Source organism: Octodon degus, unplaced genomic scaffold (assembly GCF_000260255.1).
Source record: "Octodon degus isolate 3935 unplaced genomic scaffold, OctDeg1.0 scaffold00040, whole genome shotgun sequence".
NCBI classification, from domain to species: Eukaryota; Metazoa; Chordata; class Mammalia; order Rodentia; family Octodontidae; genus Octodon; species Octodon degus.
This window is the reverse complement of record NW_004524616.1, coordinates 3,401,192-3,414,023: the sequence shown is the minus strand read 5'-3', so window position 1 is coordinate 3,414,023 and position 12,832 is coordinate 3,401,192. Positions and strand designations below refer to the sequence as shown.

At 37.0% G+C, this 12,832-nt stretch overlaps 1 protein-coding gene across 4 annotated transcripts in view; it reads right to left on the bottom strand.

Annotated features, from left to right (window-relative positions):
- Spink5 (serine peptidase inhibitor, Kazal type 5) overlaps positions 1-12,832 on the bottom strand; it is a 72,082-nt gene that overhangs the window by 40,876 nt on the left and 18,374 nt on the right. For all 4 annotated transcript variants that reach the window (XM_023715327.1, XM_023715324.1, XM_023715325.1 and 1 more), the window contains 6 exons: positions 9,267-9,394; positions 7,393-7,456; positions 6,111-6,238; positions 4,721-4,787; positions 1,239-1,366; positions 252-342 (listed from right to left, as the gene is read on the bottom strand). In XM_023715327.1, coding sequence (XP_023571095.1) covers positions 252-342; positions 1,239-1,366; positions 4,721-4,787; positions 6,111-6,238; positions 7,393-7,456; positions 9,267-9,394 — 606 coding nt within the window. The remainder of the gene's footprint in view (positions 1-251; positions 343-1,238; positions 1,367-4,720; positions 4,788-6,110; positions 6,239-7,392; positions 7,457-9,266; positions 9,395-12,832) is intronic.

Genomic DNA, 12,832 nt, shown 5'->3' with positions numbered 1-12,832 from the left:
CTTATTCCACTGAGCCATTTCCCCGGCCCCTGTAATTATTTTTCTAATATGACTAATTTTCTGCAAATAAAGCTAAACCATAATGTCACAGCATAAAATAATAACTCATGATAGCTGTAAGTTTCTCCAGAAAAACTGTTCATATTGAGGAAAATATTAACCAATCTGGAAAATCCATATAAGAATTTTTTAGCCCATTACACACACCTCACACACAAAAGTCAAACCAGATTCATCAGACCAGCTCTCACCTCAATTTCGGCTTCTCTTTTTACTATTTTTTCTTTAGGTTTTCTCAAATTTTGATCAGCTTTACTTTTTTCTTCTAAAAAATGTTTCATGCTAGAGAAAGCAACAGAAAAAAGTGAGCAGAGATGCTTCAAACCTTCATGTTGTAAAATAGTCTTTAGGTACATATGAAGAGACAGTTAAAGTCTTCCTGAGTTCAAATTGATTTCAATTCTCAGGAAGTTTCCCCCTTTTTGCTTATATGTATAGCTTCTTTCCACTGTACTGATGTACTTTTTCATCTTTTCTTCTTTTGAATCTTCCCGGTTTAAATTTTTCTTTTTGAAGAGGACATAGTAGATTGTACATGAAATGAGATCTGTCTCTTTCACTATGTTTTTTTTATCTCAATATATGAAAAATACTTTTAAAATGCAACCATAAGAGTAAAGGACATCAGCTATCAGAGGCTGAGGGGCACTGGCAGCAGTATCTCTTGTAGGACAGAAGTTAGGAAACTCAAGCGTCGGAAACTCAAGGGGCAGTGCAACCCATCTAGGACTTCTTCATGCATGCCAGGCAGTGTGTGTTGTGGGGTTGGCCCTCTTCCTAAGGTGAAATGTTCAAGCTGAAAAGCTAAGTGTCATGTCATTAACGTGTAACATGTATTTTCTGAGAATCTTTTGTGAACCCTGAAAGTGAAACAATCAAGAAAAACAAAGTCTTGCTCACTCTGTGCAATGGCTAGTTTATAAAGAAGTTCACAATGGTCATAGGGCAAAATGGATAAGCCATCCTTCTGACTAGAAAATTAGTTCTCTGGACTGAGAAATAGACATATACCCCTAGTGTCTCTCTCCACTGGGTAGTAATACTGACTGTAGAAGATGTAAAACTGCTCAAATGATTCTCATTGACAAAAATTTCATTCACCATTATCCTTATCATCATTTGAATCAATCTCCTCTTCCCCTTTTCAGTCATGCTAAAGAATTCCCATCTGTACTCACAAGAGCTCAGCGCACAGGGAGCATTTGTTCCCGTGCATTTTGCCATCAGGGCCCCGGATCGGATCACTCTCTCGTGTGCAAAAGAGTCTTCCATTTCTCACTTGTCTTTCATATTCCTTGCAAAAAGCCTTTAACAAAGATAAGTAGCTGTATTTATTATTGCTTTGCTCTTTCTTTGAGAAACTATCAGATAGATTTATAATCTCTAGATCTATAATCTTTAGACTGACAAATTTGGAAGTATTGGCAAACACAAAAAATGAGAATTAGTGAGAAATAGTAATTATTTTGTGAAATTATTAAGCACTCGTATCTGCTATGTTGTATATTTATTAAATAAAAAGACCTTGGAAATAATATCATTAAATACTAGCTCTTAAAAATAGACATCACTTATTAATTTCCCAATCTATAGAGGAAATAAAAAGCTTTTAGGAGGTTCTAACACAGACTCAACAAAAAGCAGCAGTCATGACAAAATAATAATAAGAAAAATAGAAACAAATAGGCAATTAATAGGAGACAGATAATACCTAGGCCTGGGGAGATAGCTCAGTAGAATAAGAGCTTGCTGGGAAGCACAAGTTCCTGAGATCAATCCCTGCTACTGCAAAAAAACAAAACAAAACAAACAAAAAAAAAACCCAACAACAACAACAACAACAAAAAAAAAAACCTAAGATGTACTTAGAAAACCTAAAAAGGAGGCCAGTAGGATAGCTCAGCAGTTCTGTTGTAAATGTATACTCACTCACTGTTCTAAGCTGTTTAATAACTCATGTCTGTTTCTTGCTGTTTGCAAGATAAAATCCCTTCCTCACTAATTCCTGTAAACAAAGTTAGCTTACAGAGATGACTTCAAAAGGAAACTAAATGGGCTTTAACTTCTTGCAACCTTGGGCTATGCAAGACTGCATGCAGGTACTCAGGTGCAAGATAACCAGAAACTAAAACAAAGCCCCAATAAATTTAGTTTGAATAGTGGTCACAATGACCCTAAAAGCATTATTTTGTGTCAGACAATGTATTTGTTTACCAAACTGAATGTGGTTCCAGGTTTTAAACCCTCCCCCTGCTTTCTGGGCTAGCCACCTTGCAGTCCTTTCCTGCTTGAGAGCTGACCAGGGGTCCTGAGCTCAGTAATAAATGGCTTCCCAAATTAAAAAAAAAAAAAAAAGAGATAACTCATCAGACTAAAGAGGTTGCTTAGGCAAGTGTAGGCAAGTGCAGGGACTGCAGTCCAATCCCTGGCAGCACATGCTGCGTCAGCCCCAGGGCAGGCTGAGCCAACCACAGAGTCCAGGTAGAGTGACATATGGCATATGCCTGTAATCCCAGTGCTGGGGAGGCTGAAAACAGGAGGATCCCCATGAGTCTGAGTTGTGTAGTAAGACCCTTTAACAACCAAATAAGTTTAAAAAAAAAAAAGAAAACCTAAAAAGGTTGAGACTTTAAAAAGTAAAAGTTGGCTCCCAGATTTCTTGTTGCTTTGGTAAGCGCTCTTATATTTCACTGTTTAGAAATTTCTAGGACTTGGTGAGGGTCAAACTTAGCAAAAGACATATCCCAAAATATTCTAGGCCTAAGGACCTCTGTGTCAATAAACGTATTGTGATGACATATTTTCTTATAATACGAATTCTAAAATTTTTGCTGTATTCCCTTCTTTTCAACTGTGTAGCCCTCAGCGTTGCATTTCCACCAAGTAAACATGGATATTAGCTGGTGGCAGGGGGTCACTTGGGAAACCTAAGCAGTTGTGACTGCGGGTCTCTAGCTCAGCCAGGTCCCGTCGCCTTCGGGACCTCAGCCTGTACACTCATGCAGCAAAAGTTTTGAAACAGATCCATTTTAGGGCCTTTTCCAGATTAAGTATTTTCTACTATTTTTTTATAGTGAAGTTTTCCTTAGGATGTTTTCAGTGAGAATTGTAATTGAGTACAAATCTGGACATAGTTATTTGTGGAGAAGAAATGAGGGTGCTTCAAACTTCCTGGTTGCAAAATCCCAGGAAGACAGAGGCAGAACACAGTCATTGGATCATAGTATAATGATAATAAAATGAATGCTCAATCATTCCCATAGGAAGAACAATGATAATTTCAGTTTGTAAGTTGTGATTCATCCCTGGATATTCTGAAGAAACAATTTGTGAGCAACCCACTGACAGCCTAATTATGGAGTGCGTATTGAGCCGTCACCAGAAGGCAGTCCTGCCCAGCACAACTAGGCCTAATGATACCAGCCATAAAAGGCAAGGATGGTCAGACCTCGTGGAAAGTAAGAGAATAATGCTCCATGTTTATGGAGGAACAGATTCCAAGTATCACAGCATGACCTAGAGTATAAGACTCAAATTGACTAAGCATGACAGTGAATTTCTTTAAATCCTTCCTAAGTGCTGAGGAAAACATAGACAGTTCTAAATGCTTCATCTTTTTTTTAAATTCAAACTGAGAATAATCAATTTAGGATGGTGAACTTTGCATTGTTCAATCGCATTGGGAAGGAGAGAGCCAGCTCTTTATTACAAAAAGTTGGGCCTCTTTATTCCTATAAGAGATCATAAGCCCTGCAATCCTCAAGTGTAGTACATCTGTATAGTACAACAGGGTGAAGAATACAGAATCAATACAGCAGGAAGGGAAAATCGAGGTCACTTATCCAACCTCATTATTTTACTGACAAGAAAATTGAGGCCCACAGACAAGATAATTTGCTTCTCTCACACACCCAGAGCGTGACAGAATGCAGGCTGAATGCGTATGTTCTGACTTTCTAACAGAAGGCCAGCCAGCTAGCAAAGTAATTGCTAACCCTCTCATTAACGATAGGGTTCAGGTCCCAAGCAGAACTACCTAGAGTGCTTATTTAGTTAACAAAAGGAATAACTTTTCATACTAGACATAAAAAAACTAATTATCAAATACTTTGGGGAAAAGCATTGCCTTAAGAGTAATTTTAAGGCACTATTTCAATATTTGATCTTTACATTTAATCAGAAGCAGGATCTTTATAACTGGAGGCCTCAATGAAGATAATAGCTAAATTGGAAAAGTGAGTAACTTCAACTTGTGTCAATGAAACTTAAACCTGGCATTTATTTTAAAGTTATTTTTTAAAATTTTTATTGTGTTGCAATGAAAATAGATTTATGTAAGAAAAATGATTTACATTATGCTAGATAGAAGGTTGAAGAAAATTAGCCGAGGTTAGTATGTGTGAACTTTCTGTCTTAAGTCCTCTTTTGGGGGAAGGTGAAGAGTAAAAGTACAAATTGTACATCTTGAGTCAAATGGGAAATGTGGGTCTGCACTTAACTGATAACATTCAAGAAGAATAGTCAGCTTGAGGAATTTTTATATTTAAACGTGTGCATGCGGTAATAAAAGACAAGACATTACTGCACCCTTCAAGGTTGAAGTGTTATTTTGTCAATGTTTATGGGCACAAGAATGAAATTTCATTGGTGAGCCATTTACCTTTTCAACATTTCGTCGAATTCTCTTTTCACCTTCTCGCTTGGCATTTTCTTCGGCTTCTTTTAAACTACAAAGAAAAGTGAGCAGCTGGTCAGATGATGGGCCAGTCATACTTACAGTGTCCCAGGCCCTGCTAATACTTTGATGCTCTCTGCCATCGCTTTTTGAGACCGATTGATTCTCCCAGGAGACAAACACTTCCCAGTCTTGACTACCTGAGCCAGGGAAATTGCCATAGATAAGGAGGGGTGTGAAACTGACTCACTGACAGTCAATGAAAAGCTTTGTTCTGCAGCGCTAGATGGGTGTGCCACTTGACTGACAAACAGAAAACTGCCAGGAAATCCACTTGAAGAGGCAGAACCAAGAGTCTTAAAACAACACTGCGACAAGGGTGAAACCAAACTGGACATCTGAGGTATTGCTAGCCACACCCTGATGTTCAGCTTTTTGAAGCCACTCACCTTTAAGTACAGGTATTGTTGTTGGTGAAAGCTAAATTGGGACTGAGCTTCTAAGCCCTTTCACATCTGCTATCTAGTTATAGTCTCACCTCAGCAGCAGGCATTACAGAGTAAAGAAAGCAGAGTTTACGAAAGTCAAATTCTTTTTTAGCTTGTGCGCAGAAGAACACAGAAATCCACAGGATAGGCCGGGTTTGAGCACCAAAAGCATATCCCTCCTAGATAGGAAAGTGTAAATCCAACTAATTTCCTGTTTAGAAATCAGTAATAACCAGTTTCCTGAACCTGACGAGACATGTCCTGAACTCTACCTGCAATTTTGAAAGGCAGGTATAAAGTTTATTAATCTCTTAAATCTTTGTCTGTCTTGATTTTAAAGATCCATTGATTTAAATACAGCCCTTCACGGTGTGCTGCCTTAGGGACTAGATCTTTACCTTGTTTAGCAACCAGAATGTGAAAGACTCTAGTGCCAAGATCAGTGCCCAGTACTGAAAGATTGTCTCAATAGCTTTGCCTTTTCCTGACACCTGCCTTTCACACTGAGTAAATTCAGACACACAGTGCTTCTATTGCTATGTAGAGTCTCTACTTATGCGTGGTGGAAGTGATGACATCAAAAGACCGACTTAGATTAACCATGTAAAAGTGTATAAATCTTAAATACTATGTCTTATCAAGCACTGGAGGTTTTCAAAGGATAATAGTTTAAAATAAAGAACGGTCGGAAATTTAAGAACTAACACACTCACTGTATCTTCTCCGTCATAAGGTAATATAGGAAAAAGGAAAAAGGCACTCTGGGAGCAAAGTGTGTGTGACATTATACAGACAGAAGACTGTGTGCTTCATGAAAGGGCCCTGTTACTCTGTGTCCCAGGCACCAAGCGCATCCTCATCCATCTGCCTGGGGTGACAGTGCTTACAAGAGCTCGGCACACATCGCACACTTGTTGCCGTGTGTCCTCCCATCAGGACCAAGAACTGGATCACTCTCCCTTGTGCATCCAAGTCTTCCATCTTCCACATAGGCCCGATAAGCCCTGCATATATCCTAAAGAACAAGAAAAGAAACCTGGTGGTCATCAGCAAGGTTGCAGTGCTTACAGCACCGTTCTCAGTCAGTGTGTCTGCCATCCTGAAGGCGCCTGCCATGTAGAGCAGTTCTAGTCATGCAGAAGCACATGTGGGGTATCGTATCATTTATATGCTGGAGTATAGAATGGTTTACTTATTCATTCATTTGGGAAACAGTAACCATGGTGCCAGAATTAAAGGAGAGCAGAGTCCTTGCCCTCAAATGGTTCACAGTGTCCTAGGTAAGGTAGACACAGTGATGTTTAAAAGAGTATGTTCTTTTTGAAAACTTTGATGGAGGAAACCTCTGGTGCCCTGAGTGTACAAAGCAAGGACCCCTAACTTGGAAAACTAAGAATGTTGTTTGACTAGATAAAATCAAACATGACATGTATAACACATTTTCTTCCCTGTCATAGAAGGCTCAGAGTGTAGTGAGACTACACAGATCGGACTTGGACTTGTAATGATCCTTGTGTTTTCACCTTCCCCAGTGCTGGGATTACAGGTGTGTGCCACCATGCCCAGTCTTAGTGGCTGGTTCAGTGCACCCAGGGGCTGGACCAGCATGGCATGTGATGCCCGGAATTGAACCATGGTTCCTGAGCTGGCCTAAGCAGGTGCTTCTTCTGCTGAGCTATCTGCTGGCCCTGCTCATTCGCTTGCTCTTTCTGTCTTTCTTTTCTTTTTCTTTCTTTCTTTCTTTCTGTCTGTCTGTCTGTCTGTCTGTCTGTCTGTCTGTCTGTCTGTCTCTCTTTCTTCTCTCTCTCTTCCTTCCTTCCCTGCCTCCCACCTTACTTTCCTCCTTTCTTCTGTCCTTCCCTCCCTCCCTCCTTGCCTCCCCTCTCTCTCTCTCTCTCTCTCTCTCTCTCTCTCTCTCTCTCTCTCTCTCTCTCTCTCTTTTTAGATAGAAAGCCAAAATACTGTTGAAGGCTCTAACCACCAAAATTAACAACCAGGTCTCAGGAACTACCAATTGCTTTTCCACATTATCTGGCAGTATTCAATATTCTACTTCAAGTAAATCAAGAAATTCTTTCTCCCAAACATCACACATAAGAAGGAAGAGGAGCACACCTGCCCTCTCTCAGAAGAAAGCCCCGCTATTTCTTTCCCTTTGCTTCTCCTCACCTCCACTGAATTACTGCTCCCACACTCTCCTTCACTTCTTATGCCAACTTGAGACCCAGTTTTCCTGGAAACAAAGGTTGGTAAAGAAGCAGTTAGTATTGCAGTACTCGCCACCATTCAAAACTTACTTCTTTTCATTGTATTGTCATTCTATTTTGCTCCTGAAAAACAATGCTACATATCATTCTTTTCTTTTTTACTTTCTCTAAAGAGAGCTTATGTTCCTCAGTTTAAGTGAAAGAAATGGATTCTAAAGGAGGACTGATAATGGAGCTGTACATACTTCATTGCAAAGGATATTTTTCTTCCTGTGTCCAGGGTGGGACCCACATCAGAAGATGAACAAAAGTCTTAAAACTAGACATTCAACATCCATCTCTCAAGGAACTTCATTGTTTCTCTTGTTATTTTAAATAAAAAACTCATGTTTGTATTGTGTAGCATCTTATAATGCTAGTCTTCATTTGGGGTACACTGGATAGCATTTTACTTTTTTATAACAAATACATAAGCTCCTGATAATTATCTTTATTCAGTTTCCTAAAAATATAAAGAATATCTGAAAATAGAACCAGAAATGTAACATACTTCCTAATCTCTAAAAATAAAATTTATAATTTAGCATCTATAACAATAAAATACAGTTAAAGCAATGCAAAATGTTTATATGATAATGAAAAAGGCATTTTCAAAATATTTCGGCTGAAAATAACTATTATAATTAAATTCTAGTATTATTGTGGCATCTCCTAAAGGACAGACCTATAAAAAGAAGCACAAGGAAGGAGGTCTGATTCTCACAGTACAGTAAAAAGATTAAAGAAATATGGAAGAAGAAAAAGAAATATGGAGAAAGAAACTCTCATTGGGGCCAAAATTTAAAATAAGACTCCTCACTTAAGACGCAGTAAGAATTAAATTTACAGTGTGTTCATAAGTGGGTTATAAAATATATATCTAATAAAAGTGTATATGTGTTTTACTCATCTATTTTTGCTTTCTGTTTCCATGCTTAGTGAAAGCTGAGCCTAATTTTAGAGTGTTTTATGAAGATGCAGCCATGTAAATGATCACAGATGTAATATTGTTTTGTTTCAATGAACATACAAGAGATAAAATGTGCAGAATCTCAAAGAATGAGTATGAGCTTGCTAGCTTTCCCAAACATTCATATTTACAGTTGTAAAAACTACAAAGCAGACAACCCAGGACTGAGGTCACAAGCTAGAACCTGCACAGCAGGTACACATATTGTTGATGGAAGATCATCAATAACAAAACCTACTATCAAGGGTGGAGAAGGAAAACGCAGAGATAAAATATAAGGGAGTCCAGTGCTTTATGTGGCAAAGGCGAACAGATGAGAAGAACTTTTAGTGTTAAAAGTTCCAACTACCTACTTTAATATTTTAAATGACTAAATACTTAAAAATCATTTGATTGTAAAATCGTTCTGTTTAGAAATGTACCAATAGGTGGGTAGATGACAAAAGATAATGTAGAAGTGTTAAAACGTACACCTATGTATTTAATATCTATCCTGTACAAAAAACCATATATGTGTGAGCATACAAATGTGTCTATAGGCTATATGTATATATATATATATATATATATATATATATATATATATATATATAGTTTATTTCATAGTTACAGTGATACCATCAGATACATTGCATACAAAAATGCTTTATAAAACATATGGCATTATGTATACTTTTTTTTGAGAATATTAAAAGAAAGTGGTACTAATAGTTTATGGGTGGCAAACTCATACAAAACAAATTATCTTAAAGGATAGATTAAAGTGGGTCCTACAACCCTAGAAACAACATGCTTTAGGAAGAAGGCCCGCTTTGGAGAATACCCACCCATTCTCCGCACACAGCTCACATCTGTTGCGGTATGTTTTTCCATCTGTGCCACAAACAGCAGCTTCACCATCAGTGCAACTAAAACCTCCATCTTTTTCTCCTTTCCTGAAGTCATTGCAATTCAGCTACAAGAGACACAATCAAAGAACATCAAATTATGCATGAGTAGGCTAACATTTAAATCCAGAATCATATAACTCACAGAAGGAAGCACACATTAGATTAGGGAGCTAATAAAACTATGCATATAAAATACAAATTAAGAATAGAAACATAATTCGATTTTGAAAAATAATGGCTCCCAGTGTGATTTCAACTATGTGCTGGGTGAGGCACACTGAGTCACTTCTCTGAAGTTTAGCATCCTGTTTGTCAAAATCAAATTCTAGTTGCTTTCTCTAATGAGCAGGAGTGAAGTGCAGTAGATAACAGTATAAAAACTTCAAACTACCAAGTCCAATGACTTTTTTTTTAAATTTTAGATTAGTATAGTAATCAAAAGCCAGATTTCTAGGTTCATAATTCCAACTCTACCATTCATGAGCTGAAATACTTGGGCAAGTAACTTAACCTCTCTAGGCTGAAATGTCCTCATTTACAGAATGGATATAATTTCCCCAACCCCACTGGACTACAAGAATATTTAAGCATGTTAATATATGGACAGGCATTAGTACAGTAAAGTGTGAAGCACAGCCAAGTTATTCTTTCGCTTGTTGTTTAATTTTCAATATTTTCTACTGACAACCAAGTCAAGAAAGTGAAATCTCTTTTAATAATGACCAGAGAAATCCCCAAATCTCTGCTTTAATAATGGAACCTATTGTAGGGACAGCTGAACAAGGTGACAGCTGAAATCAAGTGTGCAGCTCTCAGCTCTGCCACCTCCTCACTTCACCTCTGCTCATCACTTTTCCTCATCTGAATATTGAGAACTCACACTGTACCCACATTCTGGATTTGTAGGAAGGGTCATGTGATATTTACGAAATGATATTTGGTAACCACTATTGTGACACGTTGCCTGACATTCTAGAGTTGACTTGAATTTAACTGCTATCAACAGCCAAATGAATGACATTTGAGGCATTTGCCTTCATTCAACTATCACAGTGTGAAACACATTTTTGATGTCATCAGTGTAAGATATTGTAATGATAAGACAGCATGCCACACATATAAAAAAATTAAAGGTAGGACATGTACAAATATATAGTGAATCTGGACATCATAAAATCAGATCAAAGGACTTTCCAAGAAGGTAATGAAAAGAGAAAAAAGGATTTTAAAATGAAAAGGAAAAGCCATGGCACCTCTGCACAGTCCATGTCATATGTTTTGGAAGAAGTTACTAGTAATGTCAGTTGAGAATAAGTGAAAATAAAATAAATGATGACCAGGGATGTCACTTCATTAATTCATTTACTCAGTTACTCCAGGAAATTCATTACATATTTAGGAGACATGAGACATACTATTAGACATGAGTCTGCCCCAGCAAAAACACAAATAAGCAGAAATAAAATATTGTTTCAAAGAGCTAACCTACCATAAGGAAGAAATGGGCAACATACACACTTTTACATTATAAGAAGTGTTATAAAAAACTAAATTGTGGGGCCGGGGAGATGGCTCAGTAAAATAAGCGCTTCCCTTGTAAGCTCAAGAGTCTGAGTTCAATCCCCAGTTCTACCAAATAAATAAATAAATAAATAAATAAATAAATAAATAGAACAAAATAAAATAAAATAAAAAACTACATTACATAATAAAATAGTTCCAAGACTGGAGATTTTAAATATAAATATTTAAATATAAATGTATAAATGCAGAACATTTGAATACATTCATTTACATTTTATATAAAATGTGAAAAACTCTATAGAAATATATTAAAATTTCATTTAAATATATTAAAATATTTATATTTATGTAAATAGATAAATGCATGTTTATAAAATATATTGCATATAAATATATAAAATATTAAATGAGCATACAACATTTAAATATATTTATGTTTTAAATAAATATAAATATATAAATACAAATATTTTATTTATTTATTTTTTCATTTATATTTTTTTACAGGGTCTCACTATGCAGCTCGGACTCACAGTGATCCTCCTGACTTCAGCATTTTCAGTGCTGGGATTATAGGCATCAGCACACCCTGGGGGCAGGGCTGGCACAGCATGAGGGACCATGGATCGAACCCTGGTCCCTGTGCTTGCCAAAGCAGGCACTTAGTCACTGAGCTATCTCACTGACCCTAAATCTAAATATTTTAAATAAAAATGTCTTTCTATAAAATGAACATTTAGGGTGAAATGAGATTAGAGAACAGAGGGATCAACATCATAGGCACAGAGTTTTACAGTTGCTGAGTATTAGTGGCAGTAACCCGTTAATTCTGCTGAAGGATACATAGGGCTGAAGCTTAATGGAAATAAGAGGGCTGTTGGTTTCTTTCAAAAATAACTTATTGAAATTATGGAAACATGACAAAATTAAGGACTGATGTAACTAACTTGGAGCAATCATTTCCCCTCACCAGACAATCAACAGCCACATACTAGGTCACGGGTGTTGACAGGGAGATGACAGTGCAAGCCAAACGGCCAGCTGGGTGGTGAGGAGCGCAGGTGCAAGCATTTGCTACTACATTTCCTTCCCATCCAAGCCTGGGGTGAATCACACCACCAGGAAACACCTCTTTCTGATGTTGACAGTTATTGAGTGCTCATGAGTGAAACTTAACCTGCTGGAGAGGCAGGAACCTGGAGGGGCGGTAGGAGTTCTAGACTCTTCTCCTCTGGCTCTTGTTCCTACCCCAGATGCTTGACCTTGAACATTAATTAATTCACTTTTTCAGATAAAGTAACTAAAGTCATTATGAAATTTCACAGTAAATATGCTTATACACTCTAGATGTAAACGAACATAAAGGAACCCAACATACTAAGCAAAATTCATTGAGTAAAACAAGAGAAAAGAAATGCAATATACTAAAGGACATGCATCATCAGGAGAAGAATTATTGAAATGGAGAGTAAAATTACACAATTCCAATTATGCAGCTGGGCATGGTGGCACACACCTACAGTTCCAGAACTCTGGAAGACTAATGTAGGAAACTCAACAATTCAAGTCTAGCAACTAAGCATCTCAGTCAGAACCTGTTTCAAAAAGCAAAAATCACTAAGTATGTAACTTAATGAGAAGGCCCTATGTTCAAATCCAGTAATAAATAAATAAGTTCATTAATGAATTAATTAACATATAACTTTAACAAATAAAATACCTGTAATTTGGAACATGAAAATATGTATAAAGAAAGAACGAAGTCAAGGATCTGAGTGTAAAGTGATAAATGAAACATTATAAAGAATACAAATGAGAAAGGTACAGTTAGATAAGAAATATACAACACAAACTGAGATCAAGGAATTCTCCTAGAAGACAGTGAAGATTATGACTAAATTAAAACAAAAAAGGAAGGATGAAAAATGTAAAGAATTGAACTGGAATTTCCCCAAAGACAAAGCAAATATAGTTAGAAA